At 37.7% G+C, this 16,567-nt stretch overlaps 1 protein-coding gene across 15 annotated transcripts in view; it reads left to right on the top strand.

Annotated features, from left to right (window-relative positions):
- Window positions 1-16,567, top strand: part of sptan1 (spectrin alpha, non-erythrocytic 1) — a 106,693-nt gene that overhangs the window by 23,821 nt on the left and 66,305 nt on the right. For all 15 annotated transcript variants that reach the window (XM_043720583.2, XM_087998199.1, XM_087998202.1 and 12 more), the window contains exons 10-23: window positions 1,181-1,316; window positions 1,765-1,866; window positions 2,713-2,850; window positions 3,577-3,687; window positions 3,774-3,851; window positions 4,329-4,484; window positions 5,166-5,370; window positions 5,563-5,744; window positions 7,750-7,993; window positions 9,102-9,224; window positions 10,874-11,091; window positions 12,233-12,325; window positions 12,584-12,718; window positions 12,949-13,097. In XM_043720583.2, the coding sequence (XP_043576518.2) occupies window positions 1,181-1,316; window positions 1,765-1,866; window positions 2,713-2,850; window positions 3,577-3,687; window positions 3,774-3,851; window positions 4,329-4,484; window positions 5,166-5,370; window positions 5,563-5,744; window positions 7,750-7,993; window positions 9,102-9,224; window positions 10,874-11,091; window positions 12,233-12,325; window positions 12,584-12,718; window positions 12,949-13,097 (2,070 nt within the window). The remainder of the gene's footprint in view (window positions 1-1,180; window positions 1,317-1,764; window positions 1,867-2,712; window positions 2,851-3,576; window positions 3,688-3,773; window positions 3,852-4,328; window positions 4,485-5,165; window positions 5,371-5,562; window positions 5,745-7,749; window positions 7,994-9,101; window positions 9,225-10,873; window positions 11,092-12,232; window positions 12,326-12,583; window positions 12,719-12,948; window positions 13,098-16,567) is intronic.

The following is a 16,567-nucleotide window of genomic DNA, read 5'->3' as shown; positions in this document are numbered from 1 at the left end:
TGAGTGTTTGCATCTAGTGTATAATGTACTAATTAACGCTTGGGCACTTTTTACAAACCTTTTCTATTTGAGGCTGTGATAAATACTGACTTAAAAATCACACAACACCAGGTTATAGTCCAACAGATTTATTTGGAAGCACTAGCTTTCAGAGCGCTGCTCCTCTACCTGATGAAGGAGCAGCACTATGAAAGCTAGTGCTTCCAAATAAACTTGTTGGACTATAACTTGGTGTCGTGTGATTTTTAACTTTGTACACCCCAGTCCAACACTAGCGTCTCCAAATCATAAATACTGACAGAAGCCTATATGAATTACTGACACTAAGGTTTAAAACCTGTGTACTCATGGAAAGGAATTATAAGCTGTAAAACTGATGAATCATTGTTTATGTTGTCTTGAGAACTTTGATCAGGTGGGTAATTTAAAATAATTCTGGAAGGTCGAAACGTGTTCATGGACAGGATGATTTGGCATCACCACACCTTCTTCTGCAATCAAAACAGTTATGTCTTTTTGTTATCTCTAGATTCTGACTCCAATGTTTTCCTGGACAGCCTCCCACATGTCACGTTCCATAAATGTGAATGTACTAAAATGCCATTATTATTATTATTATTATTATTATTATTATTCAGTTTTGCATCTTGTATTGTTCACCAATTGCACCTCTGTTCATCGATCTGCATTGGCTCCTGGTTTTTAAAATTCACATCCTTGTATTGAAACATTTCTATAACTTTGCTCTGCAACCCTCTGAGAATCTGTCCCTTCTGGCTTCTTGTGTTCATATTTCTTTCTCCCACCCATTAGTGATTGTGCTTTCAGCTGTCTTGCTCTGAGCTATGAAGTATCCTCTCTAAATTTGGTCAACTTTCCTTCCTCCTTTTTACTACTGTCTTTAAAACTTATTCGTTTGACTTAGCTTTTGCCTGTCTTGATATTTCTATCTTCATTTTGGCTTGGAACCTGTTCTTTTGAATTGCATTTTATAGTTAGGCCCGAGTTTTGAGTCTGTTTTGATTGAAGAAATAAACTGGCATCCTTGAAGAGGTGAATGATCTGATCCTCTACTACATTTTCTTTTAATGCTGCAAAGTGGAGTTGAGTATTACTCCTGAGTATTAACGTTGATAGAACAATATCTTTTTTAATCCCCCCCCCCCCCCCCCCCCCCCAGACTGCAGCGTTTCTTAGCTGACTTCCGTGACCTGACCAGTTGGGTCACTGAAATGAAAGCGCTCATCAGTGCCGATGAATTAGCAAATGACGTGGCTGGAGCAGAGGCATTGCTTGACAGACATCAGGAGCACAAGGTGATTTTTTAACCTTCACTTTCATTCATCGTGTGTAGACACACTAGCTGAAAGATTAGAAAATTAAAATTCCATGTTCAAATGTAACAACATATTCCACTAGCAAATTTTCCTTCCTTTCATGAAGGCAATAGAACAATGCATAATGGAATTTGTAACAGAATTTTGGATAGGTCTTTGATTTGCACGTTTTGGGCAGATTTATGCCTGTTCTTGGCATGCTGCTTATTCGGTATGTCTACATCAGTTTTTATTTTTTTAATGGGACTTAAACTTAAGATATGGAAAGAAATTCTGCTGAACCGCAGAAACTCTCAGACTGAGATTATTTCTAAAATACATTATTTAATTACTTGGAAATGTCTTCAGTTGTATTTAAGTAACTTGAGCAGTAAAACATTTTAAGAATGATCTTGAAATTTGCGCATCTGAATGTGATTATTTTCAGGGTGAAATTGATGCCCATGAAGACAGTTTCAAGGTGACTGATGAAGCAGGACAGGCCTTGCTCAGTGGTGGCCACTATGCATCTGATGAAGTCCGCGAAAAGGTACAGTACAACAGCAGTTACACTCAATGTTTCTTTTTGTGACAACAATTTTTTTTTAAAAGAAATGATCTATTTGACTAAGGAATTTAATGCTTGTCTTTTTTGAATGGGAACTTTTTTTAAGAAAATGCTAAATACCATAGCCTCAATGAGAATTTATTCTGCTGAGTAAAATAGTTCGTTATCATCACTTAACAAAAATAAACTAGTCCGTTTTAGGATATTTGTTATCCTGCCTCTCCTAAAGGATGTGCAGTCTACCTTTTACTGTTAAGTGGATACTTTCTCCAAGACCATTGCAATTCTTGCTATCTCCAAATAAGTTGAACTGTCTTTGTGCTTTCATTCACTACCCAACAGTGAAGTGCCTGGCTCCTCTGCTTCTGTATAAACATTGTGGTTGTAGTCAGAAATAAAGGTTCAAACCAGATAGTTTCCAAACATCAGACTGATTTGATGAGGCTTGAGAAGTGAAGTGACTTGATCAGCAGATGAGAATTTTTAGAAGTTGGAATTTTCAGATGTTAAACTACTTGGGAAGTTTTATAGATCCTCAATTCAGCCGTCGGAATAATCCTTCCGGACTTACTCATGACCAATTATTTGAAAAGCAAGATTGATCCTTCTTTTATAAACTGCAACCTGTGTTGCAGAACTGACTAGACCTAAATATTTGGTTAGTAAAATGTATAATTGTTAAATTGGAGAATTTGCTTTCCATTTCCCTTTTGGTTCACCGAATGTCACTGAACATTGAAATGTTTGGATATATTGTCTTTTATATTTTGAAATTTTGTGGTACTTTCAATTTTTTAAAATACATTTTGATTCTTCTTTCATTTTAAGCTTGGAATCCTTGCTGAGGAGAAAGTCTCTTTGCTGGATTTATGGGAGCTCCGTAGACACCAGTATGAGCAATGCATGGATCTGCAACTCTTCTATCGTGACACCGAACAGGTGGACAACTGGATGAGCAAACAGGAGGTGAGTGTCCTTTTGGACAGCTGTGTGGACATCATTCACTAATGGTAAATGGCATATGATATAGCATTAGTATGTAACATTGATGGAATTCTGAACAGATGTCTCCTGTAGACTAAGTCAATGTTCAGGATTTTAAAAAAAGGAATTAAAAGCTCCCAACTAAACCTTTTAGTGTCTGTGTCCATGTATGTGTGTGTGTGAGAGAGAAAATGTAGAGTTCTGTCCCAAGATAATTTAGGATGACAATGCTGTCAGGACCCGAATGTTGACTGCATAGTTGAAGCGTACGTGTACAGTAGAATTTACAGTTGGCTGATTGGATAGGGGGCTTATGAAAATAGTACTCATCCATTAAATGTCAGGATCTTGGAGGAATCTTTACAATTTGCATAAGCAGCAGTACTGTGATATTTATATTTCTAATAAATACGTTTATTGTTTCCACAGATGGTCATCTAAAACCATCACAAATCAAATGACTGTTTTTGTTTGTGCTTTAGCCAACCAAATCCATGTTTCTTCACATAAAATGGATGCCCAAATAATGACACAATGTGTTACAATACTAGTCTACAGCATTAAATGAGTCCTTCGGGATGTAAGGACTAAATGTGTAACGTCATCTCTGGGGAACATTGTGCTCAAACTAACAGCTTGTAAACATGTAGGGAATTTGTTGTTACCAGCTGAGAGTAGTAATTTTGCTTGAACTTTGTTGTTGCTTAGGCTTTCTTGTTGAATGAAGACTTGGGAGATTCACTGGACAGTGTCGAAGCCCTTCTGAAAAAGCATGAAGATTTTGAAAAGTCCCTTGGTGCTCAAGAAGAGAAAATTACGGTATGCTTATCCAGACTTTTCCAGTTCTTTATAATTGCTACCTTGATAATTTTTCAAAAATAACTTTGTTGTTTATCTATCATTAGGCTTTGGAAGAATTTGCCACCAAGCTGATTCAGAGTGACCACTATGCAAAGGAAGATGTTGCAGCACGTCGCGATGCGGTAAATTTGCACTGCACTATGTTGTCAGCTTCAAAATGCTACTGCTGATTTTTCACTTTAACAACGATATTTTAATCCACTTCATGTATAACTAGTGATACAAAACTGCTGGCAGTTCTTGTGCTGAAATTGTGTAGTTTTCATCTCTATACTGCAATTTCATATATTTAACTTCATCAAAGGCATATGGTAGAATCTACCCCTTTTGGTTTTCCCTTGGGCCACACTGATTTCATCGAGACAGAAGGCAGTTTGCATCATTCCACTTATACCTACTCTTTGAAAGAGTTATGCAGTTGGTTCTAGAATTGGTTCTCTGCAATTTTTCTCAAAAGTTCTACTTTTTTTGTTATTCCCTTTTTCAGGTCTCTCTTGGAAATTGCTATTGCATCTACATTTCAATTTCTAGTTCATTGTAACTCAATGAAAATTTTCTTTTCCCATTTTAGTACACAGTATCCACGTTTTGTTTTATAGCTGCTGAGCCGGCGGAATGCTCTCCATGAGCGAGCCATGTATCGGCGAGTTGCGCTAGAGAACTCTTTCAGTCTGCAGCAGTTTTTCCGTGATTCTGATGAGCTGAAGAGTTGGATAAATGAGAAGATGAAAACTGCGACTGATGAAGCTCACAAGGTGAGACTAGTAACCATTTAACCTCGAGCGTAATTTATTATATATGTGTACTTTTTAATATTTTGGGAATTGAGGCATTTTATGATTGCGTAAATCCATCCTGGAGTTGATCTGTCATCCTTCACTCTGAAACACTTTTTGACCTGGTCTGACTTGACAAGTCAAACAACATTGTATTATCCCATTTGGTAACTACCTTTTTAATGTAATCCAAAGTTCATTTGCAAAGATTAATTTTTTGGATGTTGAAGGATAGTTTTTCCCTTACTGGTTGTACTATGAAAATCCAAATTAATATACTTTTATGGAATCAAGTGAGTATCAGTCCAAAGAGCTAGGACAAACTGAGGACTGCAGATGCTGAAGATCAGAGACAGAGTGTGGTGCTGGAAAAGCACAGCCAGTCAGACAGCATCCGAGGAGCAGGAGAATCAATGTTTTGGGCATACGCCCTTCATCCGGAATTTAGCCATTCCGACGAAGGGCTTCTGCCTGAAACGTCGATTCTCCTACTCCTCGGGTGCTGCCTGACTGGCTGTGCTTTTCTAGCACCACACTCTTCAACTCAGTCCAAATAACCACCTGGTTACGTTCACCCTTCAAACTCAGTTTACCTGTAACAGGTTGCTTTGAAATGTAAACACATTTATAATGTCTTTCTAACTTCTTCACCTACCTCAGGATCCCTCAAACTTGCAAGGAAAGGTTCAAAAACACCAGGCCTTTGAAGCAGAACTTTCAGCTAATCAGAGTCGCATTGACACACTACAGAAAGCTGGACAGGAACTGATTAATGCCAAGCACTATGCCTCAGATGAAGTAAATGCTCGTATGGATGATGTCATCACTCTATGGAAAAGGCTGCTTGAGGCTACAGAACTGAAAGGTCAGGAAATAGCAGATGTTTTGTGTGAATTAAATGGTTTCTTTTCAAGACTAGCTCTGCAGTTAACATTTTCAGTAAACTTTCTGGTAAGCAGGGCCACAGGAAAGATGATTTGATGTTGCTTTTATTCTGCTTCTCTTTTGAAGGCACAGAGTAAAAATATTCTAATATGAGCCTTCTGTTTGTATACAGGTATTAAACTACGTGAAGCCAACCAACAACAGCAATTTAACCGTAATGTGGAAGACATTGAACTCTGGTTGTATGAAGTTGAAGGTCACCTCGCTTCAGATGATTATGGAAAGGACCTGACTAGCGTACAAAATCTGCAGAAGAAACATGCACTGCTGGAGGCTGATATTGCAGCACACCAGGTATTCTAGGATAATAAGCAAGAGTAGGAGTAAGCCTTTTCTACTCCATTTGATTTAGAATCATGGCTAATTTGCTTGGATTCCCCCATAATCCTTAGTTTTGTTCTCAATCAGAAATCTGTCTAACTCAGCCTTGAGTTTAATTAGTGACCCAATTTCCACTGCTCCCTGTGGGAGAGAATTCCAAACACCAACAACCTTCTGAGCGAAGAGATTCCCCTCCAACTTTATGAATGACGACCTCTTTGCTCCTTTCTTTCTAGATTTCACATGACAGGAAATTTCCTCTCCTCATCTACCATGCCAAACCCCTTCAGAATCTTTACAAGTACAGAATATGTAATTTAGTTTCTCCCCAGTTCCTTTTCATCTTGAAGCTGTACAGTTGTGTGGGTGCTAGATGTATTCTGGTTGCCAATGATGTGCATCTTTTGACAACAACTTTTAACAGCTATTCAATGATAACAGTAAATTCCAATCTTAACCACATTTGTGGTCTCTTTCTTAACTCATCCAAGTGACAGCCATGTTAAAACATTTCCTTTTTTTTTTATGTCCGTGCCTGCACAGAGGTATAGCTAGTTAACTGTTAACAGTAAGAACTGTTGGCTGATTTTTTTTTCATCTTCAAACTACAAGATACTGTTCAGCATTTCTCTTGCTGTTCTGGTTAAGATTCATTAACCTAACATAACCTAGGCATCAGACCTAGGAGTTTTTAAATAAAAAAATCTTGGTCTGAATGATTCACTGCTTGCATGATAACCTCACTACACTGTTTGAAAACGTTTTGTTCTTAATATATGAAATTATTGTACGGGCACTTTGACATTGTAGTAGCGTCATTTTGTTTTGTTTTTGTTATTGCTTGCTTAAATGCACTAAAGTTCTTTTTCTAAGTGGTAAACATAACTAACACCATTCAAAGTAAGTTAAGTGTTTTTGAATTGACTTCTAATTGTGTAATTTTTTCTCCTGTTCTATCTTTTGCAAATGGTTCCAACGGTTGTCTGAGTCTTTGTCATGGCTAATGTTAACCTTAAGTTCATGGAGTTCTATTCACTTAGGCTTCTGGAGCCATTTTGTTGTGTCCTTCTTTCGGAGGACTTTGGCTATGAAGATTGATTTCCACCTCAAGATTCAATACTAAGACCAATTGTGTAAGGCTAGAGAACAAATGACTCTTCTTGCGCTTTCTGTTTTGGGAATTTGTTTTTGTTTCCTTTGTCAGTAATACCACACCCACAAAACGTTTATTTGCTTTGCTTTTTGAGACTAAACAGCATCAGTGCTATAAAACGAATATTCTGTGGAAATAATGAACTTTGTCTAAAAACCTTACCACTAGAGGTTAACACATTTTAATCTGGGACCCAGCTACTTTTCCTGGAAACCAATATTGTCAGAATAATTAATGCAGTTGTCTCCCTGTCTCACTCTCTGGGTATCACTTGAAGGAGATGTGTGAATTTCTTTCACACAGGGTTATTACAACAGGAAGTTATCTAATAATTATCTGAGTCACTTGAAAGAAATTATAATTGTATAAAAATGAATACCAGAAGTTTGCAGAAAAGGGCATGAAAGTCCAATCAGATTGGATTGGTCAAGTCAAAGAGCTAATGTCAAATGGCTATAGTGTCTATTACTTCCCTGTGTTGTATTCTTCTATGAATGTCTAGAACTTGGTGCCATGACTTATGAAACAAGTCAGATGTTGCAAGCATTCATATTGTTCTTGGAACTGCAGACCCGTTAGTCTTAAGTCAGAAACAGGCAGCATCACACTTAGACTCAAGTAGGTATTTTGTTTTATTTTGTTTTAGTTTGTTGTGCATGGAGTGACTCTCTAACTAAAAGAGCACATTTTATTCACACTCAACCCCTGTTAGTGTTTTCTACTTATTTAAATTTTTTGAACAAAAATGCTTCAGACTCATCAGATTGCAGGTGGTGCTTAACTTTTAAAAATAAAAATTTTCTATTCTTTTGTATTTGTTTGTAGGACCGTATTGATGGAATTAATATTCAAGCTCGGCAATTCCAAGAAGCCGGACACTTTGATGCTGACAATATCAAGAAGAAGCAAGAAACTCTGGTTGGTCGTTATGAGGCCCTGAAAGAACCAATGGTGACTCGTAAACAGAAACTTGCTGACTCCCTTCGACTTCAGCAGCTCTTCCGTGATATCGAAGATGAAGAAACGTGGATTCGGGAAAAAGAACCAATTGCAGCTTCCACCAACAGAGGTTAGGGTGACTTTCAAATGTTACTGATGGTTTGTCACTCCTTTTCCCAGTAGGTTTTTATTTCTTTGCTGTAGGTCCCAACCCCTCATTTTGTCCTTTCTACTACTTCATCTTTAAGATTGAAAAAGAATGGAGGAAAGTCATTCAGCACGTCAAGCCTTTTTCAGTATGATCATGGTTGTTTGCTCTATATCCTAAGTCCATCTTCTTGCTTTGATACCATATCCCGTTTTTACCTTTTGTTGAGTAAAAATGTATTCATCTTCAATTAGGGGGTTAATATGTGATCCTGTTTGTGTTAGGGAGTTCCATGCATCCTTTGCTTAGAGATATTTCCTGAAAGGCCTGACTGATTTTAATCTTGTTTCCTATCTTAGAGTCTCTCTTTTTCTGCTCCCTCTGCTCATAATTTTCTTCAAATTATCTGCTCTCTCTTTATCTGTGGGCGGCACGGTGGCACTGCTGCCTCACAGCGCCTGAGACCCGGGTTCAATTCCCGCCTCAGGCGACTGACTGTGTGGAGTTTGTACATTCTCCCCGTGTCTGCGTGGGTTTCCTCCGGGTGCTCCGGTTTCCTCCCACAGTCCAAAGATGTGCAGGTCAGGTGAATTGGCCGTGCTAAATTGCCCATAGTGTTAGGTAAGGGGTAAATGTAGGGGTGGGTTGCGCTTCGGCGGGTCGGTGTGGACATGTTGGGCCGAAGAGCCTGTTTCCACACTGTAATGTAATCTAATCTAAATCTAATCTAATCCCTCTCAACTCCCTAAACCATCTGCCCCATCGATGGAAAGGTTTTCTTTTACCAGTTATTTTCAAAGTCCTAAACTCTTAAACAAAATCAGCCTTTAAACTTGTATATTCCTGAGAATAAAAACTAGTTTACTTAATCCTCCTTTTAAAGTCCTAATAAGATTCTGATGAATCTGCATTCTTGTTGACTTGCCAGACTGTGACCACTTAAGCGGGATACTGAAGGGCATCTACCAACAATGGGCCATTACTCGGGAAGGAAGTCATATGTTGGATTATATCAGATTTAAGAAGTGTAATATGCATTTTAATATGTGCTGGTCTGCTGTTTTGAAGAAATAAAACTTTTGCATTTCAGGAAAGGATTTGATTGGTGTACAGAACTTGCTTAAAAAACATCAGGCACTCCAAGCGGAGATTTCTGGTCATGAGCCACGAATCAAAGCTGTGGCCCAGAAAGGACAAGTAATGGTGGAAGATGGTAGGTGTAAATTAATAGATAAAAATAATTGTTTTGAGTTGCTATTATTTTCTTCAAATTCAAGCTGTGATGATGATTTTTTTGTTTGGAAGGTAGCAATTAACTTCTATAATTGATAACACTTGAAGGGATTCCATTTTGTCCTGATCTTGAAGATGAAACAAGAGCAAGAATGACTTGGCTAATACTTTTTTTATTCTCAACCAACATCCTAGCCAAATTTTTTATAGGAGACAGCTTGTTGACTTCCTGCTACCCTTGTGCTTTTGTTTTTTAAAAAAAATGAAGTCCCTTTCTATCCTATAGGAAGGGGAGCAAATTAAAAACTACTAAGGGAAGAAGTGTGCTTAAAATAAAGGAGAGGGAACTGAAAATACAATGATGAAAGAAGTGGGTGTTGGTGAGTTTTTTTTTCCTTTTGGAAAACTTGATCTTTCACTCCCCTGGATTAGCTTTGGTGAAAATTTCATTGCGCCCATCCTGAACAAAAATTTCATAACCACAAAAAGTGTTTTCATTTTTATTTGATGTTCTGCAACATCAATCAGAATTTCACCTTTCAGCCTGTGAAATCTTGAGGCCATTCTATCTGTTCTCCTCAATCTTGTACACCTCTATGTTGTCCACTCTGAACTTTTTTAGCTGCTCCAAGGAGAACAACCCTAACCAACCAATTGTTCAGAGCCATCAGCCGAGGCAGTATCCTGGTAAATCTCCTGTGCACCCTCTCTAGTACAATCGCATCCTTCCCATGATGCTGTGACCAGAACTGCATGCAGAAGTTTAGTTGTGGCTGAACCAGCGTTTTATACAGTTCCAATAAAATCTCCCTGCTGTCGTATTCTATGCCTTGGGTAATAAAGCCAAGTATCCCATATGCCTTTTTAACCACCCCATTCCCTTGCCTACAATCACCGGGGATCTATGGAAGTGCACACCAAGGCTCTTTCACTTTCAGTACACCATTCAGTGTAATACCTTGCCTGGATAGCTCTTTTCAAGTGTATTTAATTTCGAGTGTGTTTAATTTTATTTGCCACTGTTATACTCATCTGATTGATACTTGATAATTCTTCTGCAGTTTACAGCTATCCTCTTCACTACATATCTTCACTACATAACTTTTTATGCAAATATCTTGATCCTACACCATGTATTCAGTACATTTCATTATTGTGCACCAGAAACAGCAAGGGTTATAAACTCTGCAGAACCCTATGTGAAACAAACATCTCATAACAAAAACATATTTCTGCCTCTTAACCAATTTTGAATCCAATATGCCATCTTATTCTTAACTCTATGAAGTGAGTAAATTTAACTCTGAAGTTCTAAAATATTAATTATCTATGTATAGTTTTTAAGCTGTACTTACGGCTTGAAATCAATATCCAGTCATGAGAGAAAAACTTAATTGTTACCTACCTGCTCTCCTGTGGCATCACACTTCAATTTTGTTGAAGTATCTGTTACCAGCTGCTTTGGGACCTTTGTTTTCTTGTTCTCCTTTTAACCTCTGTACAGCTGCTCCTGAGCCTCACCAAGGTCTGCTGAAGGTCTGTCATCTCTCTGTGAGGGTCTTTTACCTTGGCTGCTCCTCTTCATTTTGTTGACCTTTCCTTAGTCTTTTTTATTCTGTTCTTTCTCAGGCCACTTTGCCAGTGAGGAAGTGAAAGGCAAACTGAATGACCTTAATCAGAAATGGGATTCCTTGAAAGCAAAAGCTGCGCAGAGGCGCCAGGATTTGGAAGATTCGCTGCAGGCTCAGCAGTATTTTGCTGATGCTAATGAAGCAGAGTCTTGGATGAAGGAGAAGGAACCTGTTGTTGGCAGCATTGACTATGGGAAAGATGAAGACTCTGCTGAGGTGTGATTCTTCCTGTATTTCTTTAAAGTTACATTTGTGAAATTGGAGTTCACTTTGGCAAAATGATCTTGCCTTGTTTGAAAGCTATGTCTATTGACATTATCTCAATCTATCACACTCACTTCCCTTTGACAGTGAGTTAGTTCTGGGGCTGTGGTTGTTGTTGGTTGATCACTAGTAACGAAATGATAAGGAGATTGATCCTATTTCTAGAATCCTACTCCCTGACAACATTTGGGATAATATTATAATATATAAAATAATAAGTTTTAAAAATTTTTTTTGATGTATTTGCTTGTTTAAAACTTGCCTTAACACTGAAGCCACTTTTGTGACTCATTTTATTAATTGTGCAGGGAGTTGGGGTAAAGGGATCATACCTAAAGGAATTCAGTGTCTTTCCTTTTCTGTAAATACAACAGCTTTTTAAAAACCTGTCAGTTATTAATCTTTGCACCCATCTTATCTTTTCTCTACTCCTTGATGCTATTGGAGAAATTTGTTAATATAAAGTTGAAGTAACTGGAAATGAAAATCACACTAAGATTTAATGGAAACTGATCTGACATTGCAGATCAAAATGATCCTAATGAGTCTTTATTGGATGTCAGTTGGTGTAAATTAACTGGATACTTTGTTAAGATGGCATTTCCTACATTACAGGATTTAAAAAGATTTACTTTAGTCCTGTGGGATATTATGAGGTTCTAAAATGTATTATAAAAGACCCGGGACTTATTTTTTAAAATTACTTATGACCCTTATTTCAGACATTTTGGCCTCCACAATTGTCACAGATAAATCTGAATTGGTCTTCACTAAATGCTGAACATGTCCCTTTTGAAAGGAACTTAATTAGTGAATAAAATGGCCAAGTTTTTACCTCTACGTCATCTGGCTGACTGTATTAACTGTGCCCCTACTATTGCACCAGAAAATAGAAACTAACAACAGAATTAGAATTACACCTGAAATTCAATCTCTGTAGTTTAGCAAATTACTGGACTGAATGAAAGCCATCAAAGGAAGGCCCTTCTCCAACACCTAATTCCCTTCTGTGGTAGTTCAGGCATTGAATTTGAATTTTAATAGATGCAAGCAATTGTGTTAAATATGAGGTTTGTTTTGTTTTTTAAATTAGGCCCTATTGAAGAAGCATGAAGCTTTGATGTCTGATCTAATTGCATATGGAAGCAGCATTCAAGCATTGAGAGAACAAGCTCAAGCCTGCCGTGTAAGGAATTCTAAACAGTTTTGTCATGTCATAATACAAAATGAAAACAAAACAACAAATACACTTGTTGAAACATTCTTGAAGTTTCTCTTCTAAGGTGTACAAGCTGTAGCGTATTGCAGCCTACTGCAGAACTTTTTATATTAATGTAGTTCAGCCGGCAAAATATATTCTGTGCTAGATGATCTCTGGGTATTGTATTTAGAAAATGAGTCCTGTTATTGATTAGCAAATTTCTATTTGTGTGCCTCTCTTCAGCAACAAGTGGCTCCTACAGATGATGAAACTGGAAAAGAACTTGTTTTGGCATTGTATGATTACCAGGAGAAGAGCCCTCGTGAAGTTACTATGAAAAAGGGGGATATCCTTACCCTGCTAAACAGCACCAACAAGGTACGGTATTGTAAAGGTCGATGGGGAAGGTGGAAAATTTGCAGTTAAGAAGGGAGGTATATATTTGGATTAATTTGAAAAAAGTTATCACATTGTATAAGAATTTAATGTCTTTTTAATATTAGTTTGTTTTAGAATATTCCAGTGACTACTTTGCTTCATTTCATTAAAACCAGGGCTTGTGTACTTGTGTGCAATTGTTGATGTTATTCCTTGGTCTTATTTTAAAGGATTGGTGGAAAGTGGAAGTGAATGATCGCCAGGGCTTTGTTCCTGCTGCCTATGTTAAGAAACTGGACCCTGCACAGTCTGCATCACGTGAGAATCTGCTGGAGGATTCAAGCAGCATAGCAATGCGCCAGGAACAGATCGACAACCAGTAAGTGATTAAACTAAGTTCTGCATTACTCGCCACATATTTTCACAGTGAAACATTTCATGCCAAGCACTGGATGAAAACCAACACCTTCCACTTTTTAGTTCAGTTGGATGGGGTACTTCTAGTGTGTTGGGTAACCATTCAGCACTGGCTAAGAGGAGTAGATGGTAGTCATCTGTCTGCCCCCCTACCAAGACCGGTGAAGGTTACATTCCAGGACCTACCATGGACAGGAGCGAACCCATTCAGTTAAATGGGAAACATACTTTCCTAGCAGCCTCCTGATCCCTTGTTCTGGAACGTTCCCTTTTCGGTTCCAGCTGTGGGACATTGCGGAAACCAATTCCGTGGTTACAGGTTTCGCCCTGTATATGTTTTGTTTTGCGTTCTTGTAGGAAGATATTTTGACCCTCAGTTGGTGCCATCCTATACTAATTGATATTTGATACTTGAAAATAATCAGCAAGGTTGGAAAAGGGTTCAGGGTCATGGGGAAAGACCATGGGAGTGGGAACAATTGGATAGTGCTTTGCAAAGATCTGGCAATATATGACAGTGTGTAAATGATCAACTTTACAAAATAATATCTATATAAGCTCAGGCCTGTGCTAGGGTTGAGGGCGTAAGAGATTAACTAGCGAAAGAGTCCATGTTGCAAAAGTGACCGTATGGTTTTGGATATAGTAAGAAAAATAATAGTTGGCTAATCCTCTTTCAAAGGACAAGCTAAAGCACACTGGCCCAAAATGCCTATTTTGTTTTGATTCTATATTGTTAAGTTTTTAGTCCATTATACTTCTGATGTACTTAATTCAAGCATCTATGGAAAGAATAAGAAAGATAGAGAGGGCGAAGAGGACGTATGCAAGTTATGTTGAAGAGAAATAATAAAGTTTCTGAAGATTTAGACCACTTTTTAAAGTGTAGATTGGATAGAAATGAAAAGGGAAATTTCATGAGACGGAAGACTGAAACTATAGAATGGTTACAGGGCAGAGAAGGCTGTTCAACCCCTTTTGTCGTACCGGCTCTCTGCACTTGTGGAAGAATGTGAGAATGTAAGAAATAGGTGTAGGCCATTCAGCACCTCCTAATCTGTTTTGCCACTCAACAAGATCATGACTGATTTGTCTCAGGTCTCTACTCCACTTTCATACCAGCATAGAACAGCCATCAACTCTCAGGTTTTCAAAAATCTATCTACCTCTTTAAATACTTTCAGAGATTTAGCATCTATAATTCTGAGATAGAGAATTGCAGACATTTATTTGCCCAGAAGATAGTGACTTACTTCACTTTTCAATTTTAAATGAGTGTCTCCTATTCTGTAACTGTCCTTTTTTATTAATTTGAAATTGCCCCACTCGTGGAAACCTTTTCTCAACATCCACCCTATAAGCCTGTCACAGAATCTTGAACATTTCAATAAAATCACCCTTCATTCTTCTAAATTCTAATGAATGAAGATCTAATCTGTCTAGCCATTCTTGATAAGTCAACCCCTTTATCCCAGGAATCAGCTTAGTCAATCTCTCGTGAACAGCCTCCAATGCCATTACTAAATATCCTTTTTCTCATAAATAGAGGGTCCAAAATTGTACATACTATTGTAAGTGCAGCTTCATTAACACCCTTATACAGTTATAAATAGGGAAGTCTTGTTACAAACTGTACCCCACTAGCAATAGATAGTGAAGTGTTGGGGAATTATTGCTAGACTATTAATCCAGAGATCTTTGTAATGTTCCAGTGTTCTGGGTTCAGATCCCATCATGGCAGGTAATAATGTTTGAATTCAAAAAAAATGTGGAATTAAGGTTCTAATGATGACCATGAAACTATTATCTATTGCAGAGAAAGAACCTTCTGGTTTACTAAATGTCCTTTAGTGAAGGAAATTTGCTGTCCTTACCTGGTCTGGCCTACATGTGATTCCAGATTCTAGCATTGTGATTGAAGCTTAACTCCTCTCTGGGCAATTAGGGATGAGCAATAAACGCTAACCTATGAATGAAATTTTTAAAAAAGTTCTCTTTGCTCCCTTACTTACTTGCTGCACCTGATTGCTCGTCATCTTGCTTTTCATGTGCAAAAACACCCAGATCCCTCTGCAGTGTACATTTGTTTGGAATCTCTCTCCATTTAAGTAACAGTTTGCCTTTTGATTCTTTCTACCAAAGCACATGATTTTCCACTTTCTTACATTAAACTACCACACTCCCACTTATTTTTGTATCACATAGTCACACTCCCCTGCATTTTCCCCAAAAGCCCTAAATGTTTTTTTGTGCTTATATGAAAGTTATTAAATGAATAATTTTCATAGATAAATTGTTTAAAAGAAATGTAAAAGGTAAGGAGCTCTTAGGTATGACAAGGAATCGTTAAAAAGTAGCTCTAAAAGTGCTGCTGGAATAGGTACTGACCCCTGATAGCAGTATGTATTTGTGAGTGCTGAAAGAAGTCAGGGAACAGTCTTTGGCCAGTCTTTTTTTTTGAGCAGTTGTGACTTTGAAAGAACTGTCAAAGAACTTAAGAGGTTGTTGAGGTAACATCTCTTCAATAGAAGAGGCAACACCATAATTAACATTTATCGTGGGTAATTAGTAATGTGGATTCTGGAATCTACAATAACGCTAGTTTCACAAGGCATGGGTTAATTGGAAACCGTGCAGATCCATAAAAAATTATTTAGCACAGAGGGTCCCCAATTTACAAACATCAGACTGTGCATTGCTCTTAGTTATGAATGTGATTCCAAACTGGTGTAATTTTAAAGATCTGACATACAAAAGTTTTCTGTGTCCTACATTGTGTTCTGACTTGTGTGCAAATCAACTTGCGAACAGACTCCAGAGGGGAACTCCTGAGATTGTCTGTAGTGTTATTTTGTAGAGAAGGGATGGGAATGTTCTATATTTGAATTTCAAAAAATTATGGTTGTTGTTTGATGAGCTGTATATAGACTGAAGAATGAGTTTCCTTCTATGTTGATCTGTGTGAATATTCTGCATTGAGTACGTGCACAGTACTAATATTTACAGACAAAACAAAAATAAGGAGGTAGTTAACTGTGAAGTTATTTCAGGAGGATGTCAACAGGTTAGTAGCTGGCAGAGCTGAATTTCCATTGAAGTTTAGAATGCAAAATAAATAAAAGATGTAAACACTCGATTCAACTAGTTGAGAAATAGAGAAGCTTGAAGATATGCATGCAATTCAGACAAGAAAGGATGGGTTCAATACATTTTCTTTAATAAAGATGCTGCATTCTAGGCTTCAGAAAACAACAGAACACCACTGCTGCTTTAGTATTTTACGTCTGTTCAAATCATTGCTGAAGCTGTATTTAGAACTGTCCAGTTTTGGGTCCCCAGCTTGATAAGGGTATTGACATTGTGAAATTAATACAGTGGAGAATAAATAAGAAGTTAGTTGAGACAAATGCTTTAGTTACAAGGAAAGATGAG

The sequence above is a fragment of the Chiloscyllium plagiosum genome, unplaced genomic scaffold (assembly GCF_037043375.1).
Source record: "Chiloscyllium plagiosum isolate Xiang-an unplaced genomic scaffold, Cpla_swu_hap1 HiC_scaffold_21, whole genome shotgun sequence".
In the NCBI taxonomy this organism is placed as follows: domain Eukaryota; kingdom Metazoa; phylum Chordata; class Chondrichthyes; order Orectolobiformes; family Hemiscylliidae; genus Chiloscyllium; species Chiloscyllium plagiosum.
The sequence above is the reverse complement of the archived record's forward strand: the minus strand, read 5'-3'. Positions and strand labels throughout refer to the sequence as shown.